The sequence below is a fragment of the Ambystoma mexicanum genome, chromosome 9 (assembly GCF_040938575.1).
Source record: "Ambystoma mexicanum isolate Mex_15411 chromosome 9, UKY_AmexF1_1, whole genome shotgun sequence".
In the NCBI taxonomy this organism is placed as follows: Eukaryota; Metazoa; Chordata; class Amphibia; order Caudata; family Ambystomatidae; genus Ambystoma; species Ambystoma mexicanum.
The window spans coordinates 1,430,194,092-1,430,218,472 of NC_090931.1; the positions used below are offsets into that span (position 1 = coordinate 1,430,194,092).

At 45.1% G+C, this 24,381-nt stretch overlaps 1 protein-coding gene across 3 annotated transcripts in view; it reads left to right on the forward strand.

The window, feature by feature from the left end:
* Window positions 1-24,381, forward strand: part of VIL1 (villin 1) — a 426,415-nt gene that overhangs the window by 199,686 nt on the left and 202,348 nt on the right. For all 3 annotated transcript variants that reach the window (XM_069616842.1, XM_069616840.1, XM_069616841.1), the window contains exon 2: window positions 8,220-8,326. In XM_069616842.1, coding sequence (XP_069472943.1) covers window positions 8,252-8,326 — 75 coding nt within the window. In that variant the 5' untranslated portion in view covers window positions 8,220-8,251. The remainder of the gene's footprint in view (window positions 1-8,219; window positions 8,327-24,381) is intronic.

Consider the following 24,381-nt stretch of genomic DNA (forward strand, 5'->3'; position numbering starts at 1 on the left):
CATTTGAGTATTTTATGAAAAGCCCTTTGTTTGGCTTATATATATATATTGCATTAGGCCAGCCCCAGCAAAGCACATCCCGATGAAGTAGAAACATTTACAAACACGCTTGTAATAAGATGCTTAAATAACTAGCTTGAGCGAAGATATGCTTAGACAGCCAGCTCTGTCTGCATAATACTGGCATTCCGGATACCCAGGGCACCTCTCCATTACCTCCCACTCCTCTCCCATTCTTATGAAAATAGGAGTTCAGGAATGAATAGTCCACTGGTTTGGGTAGCCAAGAACCCGTACCCGTGTGTCCTCCTGGCGGCTTCTCCATCCATCACTCTAACACAGTTCCCCTAAGTGGCACCCTAGTGCCCAGACTTGGGCCCCACGCTCGCCGTGCTACACCTCACTGTTGACACCCCATGAGACAAGCCACGCCCGGGGTGGCTCGTGGCACGGTGCAGAAGTGATGTGACCTAGGAATTCGGGCTGGACGACACCTTTTAAAATGGGACGAGCCAGAGTGTCAAATGTTTTTTTTTTTTCTCCCTGCCTGCCATAGCCCAGCAGGCTGGAAAACAATTGAATAGAATGCTGGCTGGGGCAATTGCCAGTGGTTATGATTAATTGAAGGCTTATCACACCCTCGCGTATCCGTGCTGCAAAACAGTGCCCCGCCCCTCACCTTCATGCCTGGATCTTCTTCTTTCTGGTGCAAGCAGTGAAGGACTATCACATGACCATGACGTAAGGGGGTATACTGTGCACCGGCTCAAGACGAGCTTGGGCAGGAATTAATTATCATACATTTGTCCATACCACTTATAGCTGGGCCATGAGACCCAACTTTACAGGGGACCATTCTGTCAGCTCTAAGATGAACCTAAGGCCTTCCAATATTAGAATTGTTCATATACTTTTGAAGGTGAGATAGCTCAGTCAGTTAAGCAATTATCTCTGACATCAGTGTTTATTCTGTAGGTCAAAAGTTCAAACCCTTCCGAGGTTAATACCATGAGTACCAGTACATTGATAGGAGCCCATATTCTTTACATCTCTGAGAAAGAACTATATGAAAAACAACTTCTTATTGCCGCCTATTAAAAAACTACGCAGCAATCTTGTCTTCTCTATTAGTGGAAGTGAGTGTGTCTACTAAACTACTAACACCCGGGGTGGGTGGAGCAGCCAATCAGGTTCCGTAGATCGCAGGCAGAAACCGCTGATCTCAGCCCACGTTCCATGGAACCCGCAGGCTGCTTCCCTACCCACAGCGCCATCTTCTCCCCATCTTGCCCTTCCTTCTTTCTTTTTAATATCCCCAACTCAACCTACTTACCTCATTGTTGTGGTGGTGATGCCCGCTCCTACCGCAGCTTCTCTGTCTCCCTCTGCCAGTCGCCATCTCTGTGGTGGCCATTATGGAACAGTATTTTCATAGAAAATACTCCGCTATCAGTTACCGGATTGGCAACCCATGGCGCTAATGGCGTTAGTAACCTGTTGCATGGGCTATACCGGGGATTAACATCCCGGTGCCCTCATTAAACGCCCTCGCTTCTCTCAGGCTTTTAACTGGGGCTGCCGGACCGTTGCCCTCCAGTGCAGCCCGTTAACAGGTTACTGACACCTTAGTATTGCACTGGACCTTTCTTTACATACTGTCTTCTATAACGCCACGCCCCCATTGCCCTCAAGCCCCGCCCCTCAGCATGCCTTTGTAATACAGGAGCAGCCCATTGTCAGTGTGTATTTCTGCTCCCCTGTGTCTAGGAGACGTACAGCAATCATTCCCCGAACCAGAGGCCTGAAGGTCACCTTGGCAACTGCACTGTGCACAATTGGCAATTTGCTGCTACAGATTTCATGAAATTGTGCATGATAGTGAAACCTCGAACATTAAAAACACATCTGGAAATGTGCAGGATAAACATCTAAAATAGGTCATGCATGTTTAAAACGCAGCAAAATTAAACTATCAGACTGCTATGAAATTTGCTAGAAAATGTGCTAAATAAGGTTTGGTAAAGATTTGCTCTGCGAGCCTAGAAACAACACTTTATTTAAGTTCATTGCTTACTTTGCTGGCCGAGCAATAATCAAGACAAAAGTTCCCTTGCTGTATTTCTTCCTAAACCAAATGGACACTTTTTAATTGGGGTTTTCCATTTATTTTGCGGGGGAAATTCACTCTTTTGCCAATTCCTGAAGTGAAAAATGATGATGTTCACCCTCTTCTCCTGGGTAAGGCCGGTAGTTGGAAAGCACCCTCTGCTTTTCCATTCACGTTTCCTCAGATTCTGCCAAATGTCCTAGGGACCGAAGCATCTCTAAAGCCTTCAACTGGGCAGAGCTCTTGCTTTAAGCAAACAAGTCTTTGGCGTCTGTCTGCTTGCCCTCCTGGGCAATAATGCACCGCTGTCTTAGGCTCTAAGCTTTAGTCCGCTGGCTACGATATAGAAACACAAGACCAGTGTGCACTAGGACCCCAACAGTCCCATAGAGCTAGGGGTTACCCAATAGCACTTTAAGATGAGTAGCAGCACCCGTCAGATGGATGGGGATGCAGATTAATATTCACGCATCAAATCAATAATGACAACTCAATGGTTTGGCAAAGGGAGTCCGTTTAAGGACAAGTACAACAAATGGGGAGTTAATGAACATCAGCAATCGCTCGATCTTCCTTCTTGCTTCAACTCCAACGAACTTCATAAAAACACATCATTTATACTAAAAACTCGTCATCGCTGACGTGCAATGCTTAAAAAGGTGCGTGCAATTATATTGGTCCTAGGAAGGTAACTTTAATATAGGTGTAATATCTGTATATGGTAACGAAGTGAGGGGATTGGATAAACAGCATCAGGTGGGGCATCTAAGCCCTTCCCTCAAAATGGCTGCTGCGGACGTCACTAAAAGTACAACGTCTCATTGGGTCTACTAACTATGGGACCCTAGATTACTTGGTCCACTATGATTGGGTTGGCAACAACACCACTCATACTTTTCCACCAGCCTAGCAGCGTGCAGAATAGCCGGCCAGGTGCAGGGAGTTTGTCTGCTCCCCCAGCCTCCCTCCAATTATTGCAAAAATCAATCATCACTTCAGTGGTCATGTGTCAATTATTTATTAGAATTTTGGCCTTGAGACTGCTTCTTGGTCTGGAAAAGGTAAGGCATCTGGGCATGGCACAAATCCATGCGTAGGTGTGAAAGTTTCATCCCTTCTGCTTGCTCGGTCACGTGATTTCGACACTGTGAAATCGTCTTATTCTTCCTGCAATTTGTGTATTTGATTTAATTTTGCCAACCATATGCCTTCTGTGGCTTATCTTGACCTTTCAGAATAGGATACTCTGTTCTTCTCTTTATTAATTCTATCCACAGTTGGGCTATTTCAGCTGATACGACCTTGGCTTCTTGGCATGACTTGCCTTGATCTGAGTTTTCTCTCTGTCCTTACTTCTTGATTTTCCTGCTGCGATGCTCTCCTTTTGTGACCTTAAGTAACCTTTGGTCGGTTCTGCTCTTGTGCATAGTGAAAGTATACTTATATAAAGTGTTTTCTTGAGGTAGATATGTATAGGTGGCGCTTGCCGCAATCTAGCTTACTACTAAGCTTTAGCAAGCCTCACGATTTTCTTAGCTTCTTGTGGTTCCTTGCATATGTACACGTGTAAACTGGCTGAATATCTTCATCGTGCATGTGGCATAATTTCTGACATCTTGGACATTGATTATTTCACTTTAGGCTCAGGATGTCACTTATCCATGGTGTTTCGTCTCTTTTCATCATTCACAGGTCGTCATATCTTCTATATGTGAGTCAGTCCGGGTTCTTATGACATCATCATTCGTCTTCTTTTAGTATCTTCTTGGCTTCTTCAGGTATTGCATTTTGACAATCATCATTCTGTCTCATTTGTCGGTATGGTTTTCTCAACGGGTGCCTCACTGTCCAGGCTTTCTTAGGTGTCGGTATTTCAATAGGTGCTTTCAGTCTTATAGGTTAGGTACTGGACAAAGCCCCACTGCGGATCTCTGCTGGTTTATTTGTTCATCATACGTTACATATTTCGCGTGAATGTTCCTGCTACTTCAAAATGGACGGTTGGAGTGCGGGTCGTGTTTGGAACCTCCTCTACACCCGTCCTGAAATGCCTGAACTATCTCCATGTTTTCCAGGGAATCTATTTTCCACAGAGTCACCCCGACCCCACCGGCTCTTCTCAACACTGGCTCAACCAACCTCTCCACCACTGACATTTCCTTCAACCCAAATCCACCATCTTCATTGTGCGTGCGATACTATCTCTCAAGACTTTGGAACTTCACCTCCCTCTCTATTCAATCCAGGCCTTTAATTTATAATTAGTACATGGGCGAGGGACAAAGATCTTGTAACAAGCAAGCTCATTGGCCCTCACCGGTGCGTTACCAGCCCAACAAAGCCTTTGTTGAGGCCCCTCTCGCAGCTGCGTCCTGGCCACCATGGAAAGGGGGAAGGGACTACGTGTAGTCCCTTCTCCCTGTCCCCTGGTGGCCATTTTTTTTGTTTACTTAGTCTTCTTTTTTCAATGGGCGTCAAGGAAAGGCAGAAGGGACTACGTATAGTCCTTTCTCTCCGTTCTGTGGCAGGCATTTTCTGTTTCAGTTGCGCAACATCAAAGGCATTGCGCAACTTTTACCAGTACCCCTGCCTAATGGGCTGGGGTACTGGTAGCAATAAGCTCCTCGCCGGGGAGACGGTGGGGTATTGGCATTACCGAAGCAGGTAATGCGCTCCCGCTCAGGGTTTTTTGCATAAATGGTATCCCTGGCTGTGCCCAAACTATCTCACCTCCCATGACATTGCTACACATGGGGGAATGAGCAATACTGAAATATGCCAATGAAAGTAAATCTAATATTTCTCGTAATACAACCAGGCGCATATTATTTCGAGATCAGTATTGTCACACACACAAAGCCAAACACGCACGCAGACAAACTCACACGCAACCCAGTTTCTTAAATGTATCACACCACCAGACTACATAGATGTGAACTTAGAGACAACATTGTGAATTCGGTGTTTTAAGTTTTTTGTGTCCACCATATTGATGTTAAATGATTCTGTGTCAAAAGATTTCACACACAAATAAAGTCTGAAATGTCAACCTAAAAACTGAAGTGTGTTTAAATATCAACCTCTGATTAGATGCAATGCCAGAAAAATAAAGAACATCAACCTCCCCGATTTATTAAATAGAAAAATAAAATATTGACCATAAAAAGTCAGAAAAGGTGTTTTTTCCACCCTCTATTCGCCTGTGGAAAGACTTCTGCTTTCCTCCCTCTGCCAATGTATTCTTTACTCTTTATTTTGAACTTGATATTTTGAATGGCCACGAGTGTAAGCTGCTCTTGCCTTTCTTTGCGTTAAATAGCCATTTTGATTCTCTATTTCTTGACATTTATAGATCAATCATTGCCTCTATTGACACCACCAAACAACTTTGACGACAGCTTGACATTTACTTCTAATTATTTCCAATTGATGATTTACTTCTAATTAATGCATAAAGAAAACAATGTAACCAACATTCCGTTTCTGTGGTTATGTCACTGTCTGGCATCAGTCAAGTTACCTTGCTGAAAATCTCTAGATTAATGGCAGAATGGTTACTAAATGCTTTGCCACACATCTCTAGACTAATGGCAGAATGGTTCCTACATGCTTTGCTGCAAATCTCTAGATTAATGGCAGAATGGTTCCTAAATGCTTTGCCACACATCTCTAGACTAATAGCAGAATTGTTCCTACATGCTTTGCTGCAAATCTCTAGATTAATAGCAGAATGTTTCCTACATGCTTTGCCACACATCTCTAGACTAAAGGCAGAATGGCTTCTACATGCTTTGCTGCAAATCTCTAGACTGAGATTGGTTCCTACATGCTTTGCTACACATCTCCAGAATGACAGCAACATGCTTCCTACATGCTTTGCCGCAAATCTCTATACTAACATCAGAATGGTTCCTATATGCTTTGCCACACATCTCTAGACTAATGGCAGAATTGTTCCTACATGCTTTGCTGCAAATCTCTAGATTAATAGCAGAATGGTTCCTACATGCTTTGCCACACATCTCTAGACTAATGGGAGAATGGTTCCTACATGCTTTGCTGCAAATCTCTAGATTAATAGCAGAATGGTTCCTAAATGCTTTGCCACACATCTCTAGACTAATGGGAGAATGGTTCCTACATGCTTTGCTGCAAATCTCTAGATTAATAGCAGAATGGTTCCTATATGCTTTGCCACACATCTCTAGACTAATGGCAGAATGGCTTCTACATGCTTTGCTGCAAATCTCTAGACTGTGATTGGTTCCTACATGCTTTGCTACACATCTCCAGAATGACAGCAACATGCTTCCTACATGCTTTGTCGCAAATCTCTAGACTAACAGCAGAATGGTTCCTGCATAATTTGCTGAACATCTCTAGACTGATAGCAGAATGGTTCCTTCACACTTTGCACCACATCTCTAAACTGATGGCAGAAGGGTTCCGACATGCTTTGCTGCAAATCTCTAGCTTAACATTGGTTCCTACATGCTTTGCTGCACATCTCCAGACTGACAGCAGAATGGTTCCTATATGCTTTGCCACACATCTCTAGACTAACATCAGAATGGTTCCTATATGCTTTGCCACACATCTCTAGACTAACACCAGAATGGTTCCTATATGCTTTGCCACACATCTCTAGACTAACATCAGAATGGTTCCTACATGCTTTGCTGCAAATCTCTAGACTAATGGCAGAATTGTTCCTGTGAGCTTTGCTGCAAATCTCTAGATTAATAGCAGAATGGTTCCTACATGCTTTGCTGCACATCTCTAGAGTAATAACAGAATGGTTCCTACATGTTTTGCTGCAAATCTCTAGACTGATAGCAGAATGGTTCCTACATGCTTTAGTGCAAATCTCTAGAGTGAGAATGGTTCCTACTTGCTTTGCAGCAAAGCTCTAGACTGATAGCAGAATGGTTCCTACATGCTTTGTAGCAAAGCTCTAGACTGATAGCAGAATGGTTCCCGCATGCTTTAGTGCAAATCTCTAGAGTGAGAATGGTTCCTACTTGCTTTGCAGCAAAGCTCTAGACTGATAGCAGAATGGTTCCTACATGCTTTGTAGCAAAGCTCTAGACTGATAGCAGAATGGTTCCTACATGCTTTGTAGCAAAGCTCTAGACTGATAGCAGAATGGTTCCTACATGCTTTGTAGCAAAGCTCTAGACTGATAGCAGAATGGTTCCTGCATGCTTTAGTGCAAATCTCTAGAGTGAGAATGGTTCCCACATGCTTTGCTGCAAGTCTATAGACTAATAGTAGAATGGTTCCCACATGCTTTACTGCAAATCTCTAGAGTGAGAATGGTTCCCACATGCTTTGCTGCAAGTCTATAGACTAATAGTAGAATGGTTCCCCCATGCTTTACGGCAAATCTCTAGACTAATAGTAGAATGGTTCCTAACAGAACTATTTCTGGTATTACTTCATATATAATTTACTGTAAACGTCGTGCCAATGGTGACACTCACTGTTTCACTTCAATTATACCAAGGACCAGAGAGAAAACAAGAAGTCAAATGTAACTGTTTATAGTACAGTTATTTATCTTTGTATTTTACTGAAGTATTCTAATGTCTTTGAATATATTTTTGGTGATGATACAATAATAGATCATTTTACACAGAGGAAATGTTATGATATGTCCGGCTTTGTCATATTGATAGATGTATAAGGCAGTAGTGAATGCTGCAAAATGAACATTAAAAGACAGCATTAGAGGCGATAAGAAAAACAGCGTTTCTGCTAAATACTCCTTCCTCAGTACTTAACATGTTGACATTGACTGTGTCATACTGTGAATCACTGGTTACTGGGCATGGATACATTAATTAGATGGTAGTTTAGTGACGAAAGAAGAAAAAGCACAGCAGAATATTTACTTTAGGTTGTTTGCTTAAAGACCTCTCGCAAATGTTTCATGCCCAAGAAGGCAAACATTAAAAACATTTCTGTAACATAAATCCCTCCCATAGCGATTGGCTCTTTGTCCTGTTCCGTCAAAACCCATCTCCGCTAGTGTATCATTTCTGCTGGAATTTGGCAGTATTGCTTTCAGGGGGCAGGTGTAATAATGTATTCTTGTTTGTTCCCAATGCAGGCCATCCTCCATTGCCCAGAACATCACTTACCATGGCTGAGCTTAGCACCGCAGTCACGAAAACCCTGAACAAGACGACCCCCGGGATCCAGATATGGAGAATAGAGGTACGACGCATGATGATGACGTCTCCCTGGAAACCAATCGAGCACCCAATGTAGCCTTAGGATTCACTTCTTAGAAACTGGCATCTTTCTGCAGGGATAAACATCTTGTTCATCACATCATCATTTACTCCAGTGTGACTGATTGTAATGCTCACCACCTAAAATGCGAGCTTGACCGGAGTTCCTTTTCTGGTGTGCATAATGAATGCCTTTGTGTAATTTGGCTTTATCCTTGTACCTGGTGACTTGCTTATGTCTGGATGAAGCTATAAGCATCTGAAACCTTGATGAGAGTAAAACATATGATAGTTGTTTCTTATGTTATGTTAGGTGGTATTTGTAGAGTGCCTGCTGCCATTGGTGTAGTCTCGAAGCCCTTAGACCGTAGTCTGTGTTGAAAGAAATGAAAGGAGTGGTAAAATGCATGTGTACATTTAGAGGCAGCTTAAAGATAGGTAGAGTATGGCTAGGCCTCTAACAGCAGCCCATATTATAAAGTCATGGGGAACGGGTGCTGTGTCCAATTTAGAGTTAAGCTGTGCTGTACACCCTTTTCAATATTATCTTGCGGGGTATTTTAATCATTCGAACGCTGCAACATAGTTCTTGTGATGGATGCAATCTTATCACATATTGTGGCCCAGTGTGGCGCAAAGAAAGATTTGTTGCAGTGAGAGTCCAGTTTTAAAATCACACAAAATGCATGTTTTTATGACTTTTATCAGACTAACTGGAAATACTTTGCAGAAATGGAACATTGCATTAGGTTCCAAAGTCCAATCGACTTCTTCATCAGTTGGTGGGTACAGGGTGAATGAATAAAAAAGAAGAAACACACTGGGCAATCATTTCTAATAGAGAAAAAAAGGACAATTATCAGTTTAAGATTTTTGGGGTGCAGGAACATTATACACGGAACGCAGGCCTGGTATGGCCACCTTGCTCCAAAGGACAAGAATGCGCCTAATACCTTGGACCATGTGGGCATAATAGTTCCTTAGTCTAAACAAGTCTCAACATTTGCATTTTGGAAGAGCTGTGTGCGTATTGTAGGTGCCACTCTAGGCCTTAGTGGGTTTTGGCATCCCTTGCACTAGGAACCTGCATGTCTAACTTCATCTTCTCTTCGGCAAAGTGCTCTAATGTGTGTGTGCAAACTGCAAAGTGCAACATTTCGACTGCCAGGCAAAACCCGTTCAGTGCATTAATAAAACTGTCAATGACGCACAGTCACTTTCTGCATTTGCAATCAAATCCTAGGACTCTCTGTAGCCCTTCTTTCCACCCCATTGTGTATTTATCCTTTCGACAGGGTAGGAGACTTTGATTGGTGACCTTGCTCTAAACCTAAGCTTGTCTCTTTGTTGTCTTATCCAGGGTTCAGCCCTGTAACCGAGTTCAAAGTTCACCTGCTTTGCTTCTTCGCTTTTAATAATAATAATAATAATTTAGCATTTATTTAGCGCTAGAACCGGCTGCTTCCACAGTGTGCGGTGGGAAAGGCTGAGTTTGGCCCTGCCAGGATTCGAACCTGTGTCAGCAGGCTCTGCATAGATATCAAAGCAAGCTTTGCTCTACTCGCTGTGCTATCGGACCAGCTTTTGTTGCACTGTGTCCCCTGTTTGTGATTGAGCCGGTGGCTGCTCTTCCATCTTTAATGATCAGTTGAATTGTCACACTGAAGCAGGCCACTCTCCTTGGGGTTGAAGTTAATTATGTAAGGGAAGTTTGAGATACTTTGAAGAGTTCCCTGTGTTTACCAACATTTCCCACGGATTGGTTTCTCGCAGACCTGCTGAGTTCTACCCAATATCTGGGTTCCACTCACTCACTTGTTTATTTCTTTGAGCAGAGTTCTGAGCCATGGGCGGGTACTACGTACTGGCTGGATTGGGCTCGAGGCAGAACGTTGCCACTGTTTCTCTCCGGCCATTGGATTCTTCCTGGGTCTTACTGTGGACATTGGTTCTTCCATCAGTCGGATTCCCACTCAAAGGTGGTTTTTGACTGCGAGTGCCCCTCCCCCTTAAAAGAAACCCTGTTTTCGAGCTTGTTGTATGGTTGGGTTGCAGCCACCATTTGTATTCCCTCAAGCACCCGGGTTCCCTCATGTTTTTTTAATGTTGATTTTGTGGTTGCATTTTGACTACTCTTTAAGTCCGCTGCTGTCCATCGAACCTGTAAGAGCCGGTTCCATACGTGCGTCCTGTCCGTCGGTTCGATTTGATATTGGAGGCGGGTTCTACCCCGTTGGAGGAGTTGTCCGCGTAGCTCGGCTCTTTCTCTCAGCTGGATCCTTACTTGTGGTTGGCCTAGTCAATGCTTTTTCTGTGCTGTTTTGGCAAATTTGGTTCTGTCCATGGGTTGGTCAAGCCATTGTTGCTGGGTTCTATTTTCCTAGTGAAGTTGATTGTGATTGTATTCTAGTGGTTGGTTGATCATCTTCCTTCCCTACTGATGGGGTTCTGTTCCTTCCAAAGTCTGGCTTTAGGGGCTGTATAAAAAAACTTCAGATTTTACAGAACGATGCTGTTCGCATTGTTAAAGGAGTATCAAAAAAGGAACATATTTCTACAGATAGGGACCTGCACTGCTGCCAGAATCTTGTTCAAGGTCAATGTTCTTACACATAAATGTCTCTATGGTCTGGCACCGCAAATATTTAAGTAAGAAATGTACGCAGCAATATTCTACACGAGTTACCCACTCTAGTGATGCTATGTATCTAACCTGTGCTCGAAGCAAGCGGGCTAGAGGTAATGGCCATTCCTTTCAGTCCAAGCCGCTCCGGCCTGGAACAAGTTACCAGTTGACCTGCGCAAGGAAAAGAATCTGTCCGCGTTCCGTAAATGTTTAAAGACGCTATTATTCAGTTGATTCTTATGTGATGGCCTTTTCTGGTGTACTGTTTTGTTTTTGAGTACGCCTAGATGCCTGCGGACGTTGGCGCAAACTAAACAAACAAATAAATAAATAAATAAAGTGGTTAATTTTCCTTTAGACCTTAGACTCACCTTTCTCTTGGCCGTGATTCTGTGGTGGAATTCACCACATGGGCCATGTTTTACCCACGCCCCTCCCTTGCTGGAGAATTTGATTTACTTGCTGTATTTTGGCATTAGAAGGATTCTCCGCCATTGGGCATCTCTCCCATACTGGTGGGCTAAGTACACCTGGCAGGTACTCTGATGCAAATCAATTCTCCTGTGTTATTTAGACGTTGCAGGCTGCTGCTGTATTTGACTCTCATCTGGGTCGACTCCCATTGTTGGATCTGCCAAGGAGTAGTCTGTCTCTTGGTTGTATTCCCCTCATTTTTGTGTTCGACCACGCGGTTGAGTGGTTTCTGCGAACCCATTCTGACCCCTACTTGTTTCTTCTCCTGTAGCTGGGCTCTCTTATTTTGGTTTAGTTATTAAATGCTGTCCCTTAACTAGGCTCCCTGCTGTCCTTACATGTTGCCTTTGTGGTAGAGTGTATTCTTTATCTGCACTGTTGTCATTGGTTGCTTCATCTTGTGTACCAGGGTTCTGGCTTTCTGTTCGGGGTGAATGTGTTTGTTTATTCTTCCCATAGGCTGGGTTCTTTCCTGGGAGTGGAGTTGACTCTGTATTTGGGTCCTACCTACAGGTTATGTTTCTTATGTGGCGTCATCAGATCATTCTTTTGTATTTGGGGTCTTGGTATTGTTCTTTGCTCTAGCTAAATTGCCCTCTGCTATTGATAATGATTCAGTTCTTGGGATCCACATACCAGTTGAGTTATATGCCGTAGCTTGATCCCCCTTTCTTTTTGGCGATGATCTCTTACTTGTATTCTCTCCAACGCATGTGTTATCTGCTTTGGTTTGATTCTCCTTGGTAGTTGGAGTTGATTTTGTAGAAGGGTCCTGCCTTACTTCTCTGGTTGACAGTGTTTGTTTATTCTTTGTTTATTCTTCCTATATGTTGGGTTCTCTCCTGTGGGTGGCTTCTGGCTCTTGGAATTGACTCTGTGGTTGGGTTCTACCTACTGGTTGATTTTCTGCTGTAGCTTAATCACATCAGCCTTCTGTAGCTGCTTCTGTAGTTGGGGTCTAGCACTGCCTATGTCCTCTGCTCTAGCTCAATTACCCTTTGCTATTGTAATTGACTGTGTACTTTGGATCTACATCTACACACCAACTGAGTTATGTGATGTGGCTCGGCTCAACCCCATCTCCTTTTGCTGATGATCTGTTACTTGGGTTCTCATCAGTGGATGTTTTATTTGCTATATGTTGATTCTGCTTGGTTGTTGGAGTTGATTTTGTAGTTGGGTTCTACCCACAAGTCAATTTAACTGGTGTAGCCCAGACTTCTGTTTTTGAGTTGATGCTGTCATTTGATTTTCCTCATTGGCTAGTTGTACACTCTGAGGCCATTTTGCCATTGCTTTTTGAGTTGACTCAGTAGTTGGTCACTACGGATTGGGATTTCTTTGCTGTAACCCTATTCCCCCTCGATGATGGAGTTTGAATAGTAGTTTAGCTCTCTTGGTTGGCTGTGTTACCTGCTGTATTGTGAATACCTTTGAGGTAGAGTTGGTTTAGTAGTTTGGTTCTCTCCTTTGGCCTTATTATCGGCTGTATCATGAATCCCCTGTCACAACCCTCGCCCAAAACCCCCTCTGGCAAACCCATTGGCCAGGTGGAGTCAGGACTCGGGCCTCTAGAGCCTGGCATCCTCTTCAAAAGCCCTCATGGGGCCAGTCCTGGCGCCTATGGCGCCAGGCTCATACACCATGAACAACAACGTGCTTGGGAACTACTTTATTGTATTGTCAGCCACCATGGCGGCATCCACATAGCTTGGTTCATAAGAACCAAGGTATGCGGTCTAGTGTTTTGGGTGTGGCAGGCCTGGAACTACTTTCCCTGGTACTACTTTACCTGGGCTATATAAACCACACCCTGACTGCAGAACATGCTTCGTGGTACTTTGCAGCTTGCAACGTGACGCTCACCGTGTCCAGCTATTCCCTCGAACCTCGGAGAAGCAGAACCTGCAAGGAGACAAAAGGAACATCATTAGCAGCAGCATCTTACCTGCAGTCTTCATCTTTAAACACTCGCAGCTACTGAGAACAGCTTCCTCGAATCTGCACGCCTCCCGGACAGAACGACCTGAAAGAGGAAGATAGAGGCAACATTAAAGAAAGCAGTAGAGACATTTACAAATTACGAACTGCTCAAAAGGCTTACCTGGCTGGTCGCCTCTCGGCTGGCACCACTCCGGACATTCCACTTGCGCTGAAGAACACCGCGACCTACAAGGAAGGAAAACACAGGTTAGCAAAGGCAAGACTTTGCAGCGCTGCGCATAGCGCTTACTTACCACCTCATAGCGCTCTTAATGCGCCATCATTTACCAGCGGGGCTCAACCAAGCCAGTTCGCCGCGCTGAAGCTCTGCATACCTAAGGGAGAAAAAAGAGACATTTTAAACAAAGAAAGGCATGCAGGATAGCAACAAAACTAAAGAACAGCAATAAGACCTACCTGAACAATATCAAATGGGCCGGCATCAGTGAAGTAACTGGACCACATTCGCCCATGAAAGTCCACGCGCCCCTGCAAAGAAGGCAGCACGGACGCCTAATTCTACCACAAGAACCTTCCCCGCAGACCACATCAGGGCAAAGCTGAGCAGCATACCAGCGAGTAACCCAGCTGGGTGGCGTCCCTGTGGATACCAGGTGAGCGTAACAGAACACAAAGCCTACCATAACAAATCCACCTGGGCGCCATGGAGATATCAGAAATGGACCACTTGGCCCAATTACTAGGAGAGCTTCGTGCTGAGGTTCATTCTGCCCGACAAGAGACTAATGCCCTCCGGAGAGACCTAATAGTGACCAAAGAACGCATTGAAGAGATTAGCAGGCAATACTTGCAATCACAGGCAGGACAGACGCCTCTACCTGGAAGCAATCCAACGATGCAAAACCCTGCCATACCACCCACTCCAGTACAGACCACGTTACCTGGAACAGTGCCCCTGGCACCACCAGAAAGGTTCACAGGTGACTCACGGAAGTATGCAGCATTCATCAATCAGTGCCGCCTTGATTTTCTTTGTAGGCCTGGAGCATTTCCAAACGACCAAGCTCGGGTAGCTTTTGTCTTATCATACCTGAGTGGTAGTGCAGCAGATTGGTCGGTGCCGTTGGTAACCCATGACGATCCTCTATTACATGACTTTGGGGGGTTCCACAGAGAAATGGAAAAACGTTTTGCTCGCCATACCCAGGAACAAGCAGTAGACAATGAACTCTTGTCCCTCCGACAGGGGAATCAGGACTTGTTAACGTACATTGCTACCTTCAACAGACTGGTTGCCGAAGCTAGGTGGCCAGAAAACAAAAGAACCACGTTATTCCATCGAGGCTTACGAGGCGAATTAAAGGACGTCTTAGCCCAGGTGGTTGATCCACCCAGAGACTGTGCAGAATTCATAAATCTGGTCGTGCAGCTAGACCACCGGTTGCAGGACCGAAAGACGGACCCTCGGAGCGTGTATGTTCGACCAAGGGAAAACACACCCCGTGTACCTGAAAATGCTGTAGAACCCATGCAGAGTGGAGGGATACGGCCTCCATTAACAAAACAAGATCGGGACAAAAGATGACAACAACAGCTTTGTTTGTATTGTGGGAAACCAGGACATTTCCTGAAGGACTGTCCAGTAAAACCCCCAAGAAGAACAATCGGGCCACAGAGAAGGATTAAGCTAAGGAATCCGGAAACTACCAAGCTCGACAAACGTAGAGGTCAGTTTGTCGAGTGAGAAGAAAGAGTTGCTGACCTCGCACTTTGCAATACCAGTGATCTTAATTAACCACAAACAGTCGTCAAGAATGCATGCCGTTGAAGCATACATCGATAGCGAAGCAGTTGGAAATTATATTGATCAAGAACTGGCAGCAGAGATGGGGCTTCCTTTGTGTTCTAAGCCAACTATGGACAAGGTAACCACCATGGATGGGACAGAAATCGCTTCCGGACCAGTAACCCAGTGCACAGCATGGGTAATCTTGCTGTGCCAGGACGGACATCGGGAGTCTATTTCATTCGATCTCATCAAGGCACCTCAGTTCAGGCTAATACTAGGGATGCCATGGTTGGTTGCTCACAACCCTTGGATAGACTGGCGGGCGCGGAAATTAACCTTCCCCGGTGACTGCTCCCCTGCCTGCTATTACCAAGAGGAGAAACCCAACGTCTGTATCCCCATGACTCCCGGAGCGACCGTATCAACCCTGGGAGAAACTAATACCTTGCCAAGTGAAGACCATGATTTCCAGGATGTTTTCCAAAAGGACCAAGCCAATACATTGCCGCTGCACAGGCCCTATGACTGTCAGATCGACCTTGTTCCTGGTGCACAAATCCCTTGCGGCAGTGTCTACGCTCTCACAGAACCAGAAAACCTTCATTTGAAATCCTATTTAGACCAGTACCTTGCAAACGGATGTATCCGTCCTTCGAAGTCCCCCGCAGACATTCCTTTGTTCTTCGTACCGAAAAAGGAAGGAGACTTTAGAACCTGTATTGACTACCGCGCATTGAACCAGATCGCCGTGAAGAACCGCTACCCCTTGCCACTTATCCCTGAGATGCTAGACCAAGTTAAAGATGCCCAGATTTATACCAAATTGGACCTTCGAGGAGCGTACCACCTGGTCTGAGTCAGAAAAGGAGATGAATGGAAAACCGCCTTCCGTATTGAGTACGGCTTGTTTGAATATCAAGTCATGCCTTTCGGTTTATGCAACGCTCCTGCCGAATTCCAATATTTCATGAATGACGTCTTAAGGGAGTTAATTGATGTGTGCGCCTTAGTGTACATAGACGACATCTTAGTATACTCAGCCTCGGAACAAGATCATGTCAGGCACGTTCGTTCACTCCTCACCAAGCTCCGTCAACATTGCTTGTTTGCAAAGCTTGAAAAATGCCTTTTTCACGTCACCGAAGTAGAACTTCTTGGTTTTATCCTTACTCCAGGAGGCATCAGAATGGACGTGCACAAGGTAGATGCCATTCTGAAATGGCCTTCACCGACGTCTCTGAAAGGGTTACAAAGCATGCTGGGCTTTGCGAACTTCTACTGCCGCTTCATCCCAGACTTCTCTCAGGTTGTGCACCCAATCAAAGTACCATTACGAAAAAACAATAAAAAGTTTGCTTGGACCGAAGAAGCAGAAGAAGCCTTTCAGGAACTTAAACAAAGGTTTACCTCCACTCCAATCCTGCGACTTCCTCGTCCAGACCTCCCTTATGTCGTTGAAACTGATGCGTCCAGTCTCGCAATGGGGGCTGTCCTTTCACAGAGAGACCCGGAAACCGGCCAGCTACATCCTGTGGCCTTCTGGTCGAAAAAGTTCCCACCTCCAGAGATTAATTATGCCATCACGGACAAGGAACTTCTGGCTATCAAAACCGCCTTTAAAGCCTGGAGGCACTACCTGCTGGGGGCCAGACACACCATTACAGTCATCACAGACCACCGAAACCTGCAATATCTCAAAACAGCCAAGGCCCAGTCCTCGTGCCAATTACGGTGGGCCCTTTTCTTCGCCGAATATGATTATGTAATCACATTTCGACCAGGAGTCAGAAACGGAAAGGCAAATGCCTTATCTCACATGGGCATAGATGAAATAGAATATACAACTCCAGACCCAGTACCTAATATACCTGAAGACAACCTCTTGGGTATCACGACAGCCTTAACACAAGCAGAACTACGAAAAGAAATCCAACGGACAATGAATCCTGATGCCTACCTTGCATGGCAAACTCAAGGAGAACAATATACCATCAAGGACCACCTACCCTTTTTTAGGGATCGCCTATATGTACCCAAGAAGGAATTACAACAGCATATTATTTCAAACTATCACGGTTCACTGATCGAAGGGCCTCCTGGGATTGCCAAAACCCTAGCTAAGGTAAAAGAGAACTTTTGGTGGCCTACCTGGCGTAAGGACATCATTCAGTATATTCAGTCCTGCGGTGTCTGTGCACAAAATAAATCACAAAAACAAAAACCATCTGGTCTCCTACAACCATTGGCCATTCCTCCAGTTCCATGGCACACTCTTTCCCTTGACTTCATCACTGATATACCTCCAAGCCAAGGGTTCAACACCATCCTTGTAGTTGTGGACTTATTCTCGAAGATGGCCCATTTTATTCCTCTCAAAGGCCTCCCACACGCAGCCACTTTAGCAAAAGTGTTCCTGGAGGGCATGGTTAAGCTACATGGCTTCCCTTCGGTTCTGGTCTCTGATCGAGGCAGCCAGTTTGTTTCAAACTTCTGGAAAAAATGCTGTGCAATGGCGCAGATCGACGTTCAGCTATCTACCAGTCACCATCCCCAAACGGACGGCCAAACCAAGAGAACCAATCAGACACTCGAGCAATATTTACGGTGCATGCTGCACCACGAACAAAGGAATTGGAAAGACCTACTATAGATAGCCCTCCTGAAACCAATGCAACCCGGCACACGGATTAGGACACCACCTAAGCCCATACTTGTTAACAGAGAACCAGAATTCGAAGTCAAAGATATCTTGGACTCTAAATACTATATAACCAAGCTATATTATCTCGCCGATTGGGAAGGATTTGGACCACAAGATAGATCCTGGGAGCCGAGTGAGAATATCCACGCACCATGTCTAATCAGGAAATTCCATCAGAACTTCCCAACCAAACCTGGGCCAGACAGAAGGAACACCATGGGAGGGGCCTTAGGGGGGAGTGCTGTCACGACCCTCACCCAAAACCCCCTGTGGCAAACACATTGGCCAGGTGGAGTCAGGACTCGGGCCTCTAGAGCCTGCCATCCTCTTCAAAAGCCCTCAAGGGGCCAAACCCATTGGCCAGGCTCATACACCATGAACAACAATGTGCTTGGGAACTACTTTATTGTATTGTCAGCCAACATGGAGGCATCCACATAGCTTGGTTCATAAGAACCAAGCTATGCGGTCTAGTATTTTGCGTGTGGCAGGCCTGGAACTACTTTCCCTGGTACTACTTTACCTGCTCAAAAGGCTTACCTGGCTGGTCGCTTCTCGGTTGGCACCACTCCAGACATTCCACTTGCACGGAAGAACACTGCGACCTACAAGGAAGGAAAACACAGGTTAGCAAAGGCAAGACTTCGCAGCGCTGCGCATAGCGCTTACTTACCACATCATAGCGCTCTTAATGCGCCATCATTTACCAGCGGGGCTCAACCAAGCCAGTTCGCCGCGCTGAAGCTTCGCATACCTAAGGGAGAAAAAAAGAGACATTGTAAACAAAGAAAGGCATGCAGGATAGCAACAAAACTAAAGAACAGAAATAAGACCTACCTGAACAATATCAAACAGGCCGCGTCAGTGAAGTAACTGGACTGCACTTGCCCATCAAAGACAACGCACCCCTGCAAAGAAGGTAGGACGGAGAGCATGACTAATTCTACCTCAAGGCAGAACCTTCCCCGCAGACCACATCAGGGCAAAGCTGAGAAGCATACCAGCGAGTAACCCGGCTGGGTGGCGTCGCTGTGGATACCAGGTGTGCGTAACATCCCCTTAGAGGGGGAGTTGATTTAACTGTTACATTTTTCAATTAGTTCATTTTAGTCTTGTTTTAGTTTTTGGCTGTATCGTGAATACCTTTGAGGTAGAGTTGGTTTAGTAGTTGGGTTCTCTCCTTTGGCTGTATTATTGGCTGTATCGTGAATGCCCTTGAGGTAGAGTTGGTTTAGTAGTTGGGTTCTCTCCTTTGGCTGTATTATTGGCTGTATCGTGAATACCCTTGAGGTAGAGTTGGTTTAGTAGTTTGGTTCTTTCCTTTGGCTGTACTATCAGCTGTATCGTGAATGCCCTTGAGGTAGAGTTGGTTTAGTAGTTGGGTTCTCTCCTTTGGCTGTATTATTGGCTGTATCGTGAATCCCCTTGAGGTAGAGTTGGTTTAGTAGTTGGGTTCTCTCCTTCGGCTGTATTATTGGCTGTATCGTGAATAGTAGAGTTGGTTTAGTAGTTTGGTTCTTTCCTTTGGCTGTACTATCAGCTTTATCGTGAATGCCCTTGAGGTAGAGTTGGTTTAGTAGTTGGGTTCTCTCCTTTGGCTGTATTTTTGGCTGTATCGTGAATATCCTTGAGGTAGAGTTGGTTTAGTAGTTGGGTTCTCTCATTTGGCTGTATTATCGGCTGTATCGTGGATCCCCTTAGAGGTGGAGTTAATTTAATTGCTACATTTTTCAATTAGTTCATTTTAGTCTTTCAGCCAATGTCATGCTCTGATTTTCAACGGTGTGACTATTCTGCACCCACCCTCCAAGAAGACCACCAATGACTCCGCCTAAGCATCCAGACATTTGGACTTTTTCAACATAAATGGCCCCCACACCTTAAGCCCCATATGACTCTGAGAAATAAAGCTTGATAGCTTTCGGTAAGCGGTTAGCTAGGGTTTCAGCTCCCTTGCTGGCTGCCTTTCTTTGTTCTGCTGTGCAGTGGACAAGAAACATGTGCCATGGTTATCTGGCCCAAGCCACCTGCAATGCTTAAGCTAGAATGTTGCCACAGAAACAATGCACACGCGGAGGCTAATGGTATGCAGGCATTCTCCAAGGAGGCATCAATCTTCTCAAGATAAAGACAGACTTACCCAGAAGTGTTCAATAACCACAGACACGTTTTGCCCTGCTTACAGCTCTGTACTATGGGGCAGCGAATAGTCTTGAAGAAACAATGAAGCTCAATGTGTGCCTCATGCAGGGTTGATTTACCAGTAATCTTCCCCACTCCTAGCCTTACTCTTCCTCGTCACAGTACTTAGGCTCCAGTCTCCATGACAGGAACCCGTTTTCCAATGTTTCCTTTGCTAACCCCACCAATTCTCCTCCAGGATTATACATCCCCGGGACCCACAATGCAGCACTTTCCATTTTCCAAGAACAATCATACAGACTTCCAGATAGGGAGTGGAGGGTCGTAAATTCAGTGATAAGGAAGAGTATGATAAGGAATATTGAAGATTGCCATTACATAATCCCTGCATTTTTTTTATTATAGCAGTGTGATTTACAAAAACCCTTATATTAAAAAACAATCAACACATTAAAAAAGAAAGCAGTCATTGGGCGATTATTGTGGATGATTGAAGAAGGTTTGTGATGTTTTTATGTAAATATATTTGTACTGTTGAAGAAGTTCTTTTGAACTAAAAACAACAATAAATAAATAAATTAATTGGGTGATTGTACATAATGTTTGACAAAATGCAAACATGGCTAAAAGGATGGATGCTTGCCTCCCAGTCATTCGTTCTCGCCACAAATTATCAGTTTTTAGACAAAACGTCCAAAAAGCAAACCAAGCAAGGGACACAGCCCATCACAATCCATGCAAAGAGGGTGCCCGGATTGCCTCTACGTCCCTGTTCCTCATCCCAGTACTTAATTGTGAGATATACCAAAGCATTCAGAGATGGAAGGGTCCAAATAAAATCACACAGACCAGAAGCACGCTGCCAGCACTCCCCATCACCAATTTACTCACAGCTTGTACGTGCAGCTGCCGACACTCCGCCCCCTAGTTCTTTAAGTAGTGCAACTGGAATGTTCAAATGATAGTGCTGAATGAAGGCATGTCGGGGAGCCCATGCTGCTGCCCTACAGATGTCCTGGGTGGGTACCCCCTGCCTCTCTGCCCAGAAAGCCGACATGCCCATGGGTGATTTCTTCCCTGGATCACTGAAGGCAACGGCTTGTCTGGTGCCGCCTCTGCTAGTCAAATAGCGATATGATCGATCTTTTAATGGAAGGGACTGAATATACATGGGACACTTTCCCCAAAAGCTACAAACACGCTTCTCAATTTCCCAAATGCCTCTGTTTGTCCACATATGCTACAACCACTCTCTTTCATCTTACATATGCAATGGCTCCTCTTCTAGAGATCCACGGCTCTAAAAAAAACCTGGAAGCACCATTTTGAAAGAAACATTTCTAAGAACCCTTGGTCTGAGTGCAAAACAACAGCATCTGGTAGAACTTCGAGAAATTGAGGTTTACATAGAACAGCTCCAATCGCCCCCAACTTTCTTGGAGAAGTAATTACTACTGTGGTCTGAAGTGTTAGACTTATGTATTCTAGAGGCTCAAAGGGAGAAAGGTGTAAAGCTCCAATTACTAGGAGTAGATTCCGGTGGGGGGGGCAACACTGCTGGAGTGTTAAAATGCGATTGAGAGAAACTCTGATAGTTTTGCCACTAGGTTTTCCTTTTTGGAATTCTGGTCACATGGCGTCCTAAAGGCCCGGATTGCCCCCTATTGCTCCCTCATAGATGATACTCCAAGAGCCAGTTTGAAACCTTAATGCAAAAACCGAAGAACTGAGTGGCTAGTGCAGGGGTCTGCAACCTTTGACTCTCCAGATGTTTCAAACGACAACTCCCATTAATCTCATCCAGTTTAGTAAATCTGGAGGGGTTATGAGATTTGTAGTCCAAAACATCTGGCTAGTGACAGGTTGCCATCCACTGACATTCTAGTGTGTTGGAGCCTTTAGACCAACACCAATCTACAAACGTTTACCAATGGTTCTCATATGCCTTTTACATAGAGAGTGTCCTCGCAACCTGGACTGCTTTCACTTAGTTTTCTTTGTGGGGTCATCCTTCCTTTCAGATATGGTAGCTCGTCACTTTCAGAATCACCCACTTTATTCATCAGTCTCAAGAATAGTCAAGACAACATGTGTACAAGCCTGATCTCTTGACCTTTGCCTGTGAGAGGAAAAGGAATTGTTAGGTTAGATGTGCCTCACTTGCACAGACTCATATTACTGACGAAAGGGAGTGGTCGATGTTTCTTTCTTTACCACCACTAGGTGGTTCCTGGAAGAGAAAGCACACAAACAGGTAGTCAAAGGGTACATTACTCACCCCTCCGCGTCGCTGTCGTCATCTGGTCCATCGATGATCTCGTAATCCCTCAGCAGGCTGTGGATCATCTCCTTTGCCACCATATTCAGCCATTTTGATATTGTGCCCCCTGCCTGCTCACAGACACTGTGACCAAGGTATTGTCTGTCCTCATTATAACGGATTTCTCCTCGATCCTTGAGAGGACCCTGAGCGCTCAGCAAATGGCTGTTAGCTCGTTACATGTATCCTGTCATCAATTCTGCATCGGGTAACCTGGCTCACTGGATTAGAGTGCGGCAACGGGTGTCACACGCTTGCCTCGCTGGTCCATCCCTGCCTTTCATAGAGGCGCGTGATGACCATCCGCTAGCCGGTGCATCATGCCAGCTGGAACATGGCAACATGTTGCAATCTGGTCGTTGTGTAGGCTTTGCAAGCCTCTGTTCTAGCTTGGGTTCTGGCACCTCATGCAATGCACATTTGCTATTTTACCTTACGGCGCGTGTGTGCAGTATTCCTGCCGCGTGGCATTCAAGCGCCGAACCAATAAAGACCTGCCACATGAATATGCTTGCATCCCGTACATTGTAATCCTTCCCCTTGCCACGCCCGAGGGCCCGCACAGTATGTTTGCCCAGCAGGGGACCCAGGAGTGTTTCTAACTGGATGTCCATCCTACTGCCCAGTGGGTAAGAACACTGAACCAGGGATCCACCAAACATTGCCCCTCAGAAGCCCTGCCGCGATGGTAGAATTGTAGCAGCGGACAGCCCAGCAGAACCCCAGGTTTAACTGGTGCATGAAAGGTCTGGGGGCATTTATACTCCTAGAGGAGAAGGGTTGGGGCTAGCAAAGAAAAGATTTAAAAAAAGGTTGATGTCATGGCGGTTGGTGCCTCATAGTTTGGCACTGGGATAAGGAAGGGGTACATGAAGGTCAGTGATACAACGTGGGAAACCATGCAATGCAAGTTTCATTAAGAAGGATATTCTCCATTATAATCTATAGGCCACACAGGTGCCCCGCCCCCAGCAAAATCCTCTGCCAATCAGGAACTGACTGTATTCTTCCCACTCTTATACTATATTATATGATACCCAGAGGTTGCTAAGCAGGACCCGGGGATCGAACCTGTGGTGCTCCGTGTCATCTTGCTGCCAAGGCGAGCAGGTTGCCCCCGAGCTATCCTCCCTATGTCGATTGTGTGATCAGATATGTGCTCCGGAGATATAAATCTGCATCCGCTGAAACTGCTTCTGCTCCACAAAATGCATTTAACATTAACACACTAGCTTTTTTGCATTTTAAAACCTTAGATCACACTACATCAATGCATTTTTGTTGTTAGGATATGCAGGCAGGTTTTCCCAGACGTGGCTAGTGGGCCCCCTGTGCTTCAGCCAACCCTGATCTGACTGGCCAGCACGTGCCCCAGCTTCACCTGAACCAATGCCTTGCCCAATGGCTTTGAATTATCTCAGCCAATGTCGAACTCTGAGTGACCGGCAGGTGTAACTGCACCACCTGATTTGCCAAGTCCCTGGAGCACAAAAGCCGAGAATGTATTCAGAGTGCTCGCTAGGGGTCGCTGCAGCGCCAGTGTTTTTTGCTCATGTCCTTTAGCTTCAATAACATTAGCAACTAACATAGACTGTTCACTGGTTAGCTTTTGTGCTCTATGCCGCCCAGGGAAACAGCCAAAGCAACAGTAATGTTTTTGCCTGTTCGGAGAGCCTCCTGTGTCTGTCCAGCCTAGTTCCTGGGAACAGGGTAACCTTCTGGACAATATTCAACTAAGGGGGAAGTCAGGTATGAAAAAAGGAGCAATATATACAAAATTACAAAAAAGAAAGGGGGCTCCCAATCTCATAAAGGTTTGGTTAATACATTGACTGGACAGCTCAGGATGTATCACACATAATGTACAGTTCACACAAAAACAAGTAAAAGTTCATGGAGAATTCAACCAGACTTCATTGGTATTATCATTAAAACATAGTATTTTTAATATATAAAGATTTTTCTAAAAACAATACCATAAAATCTCAAAAAGTGACAAGTGCTTCCAAAAAGTGCTCTGTGCCAGTCACCAAAATAGTGAC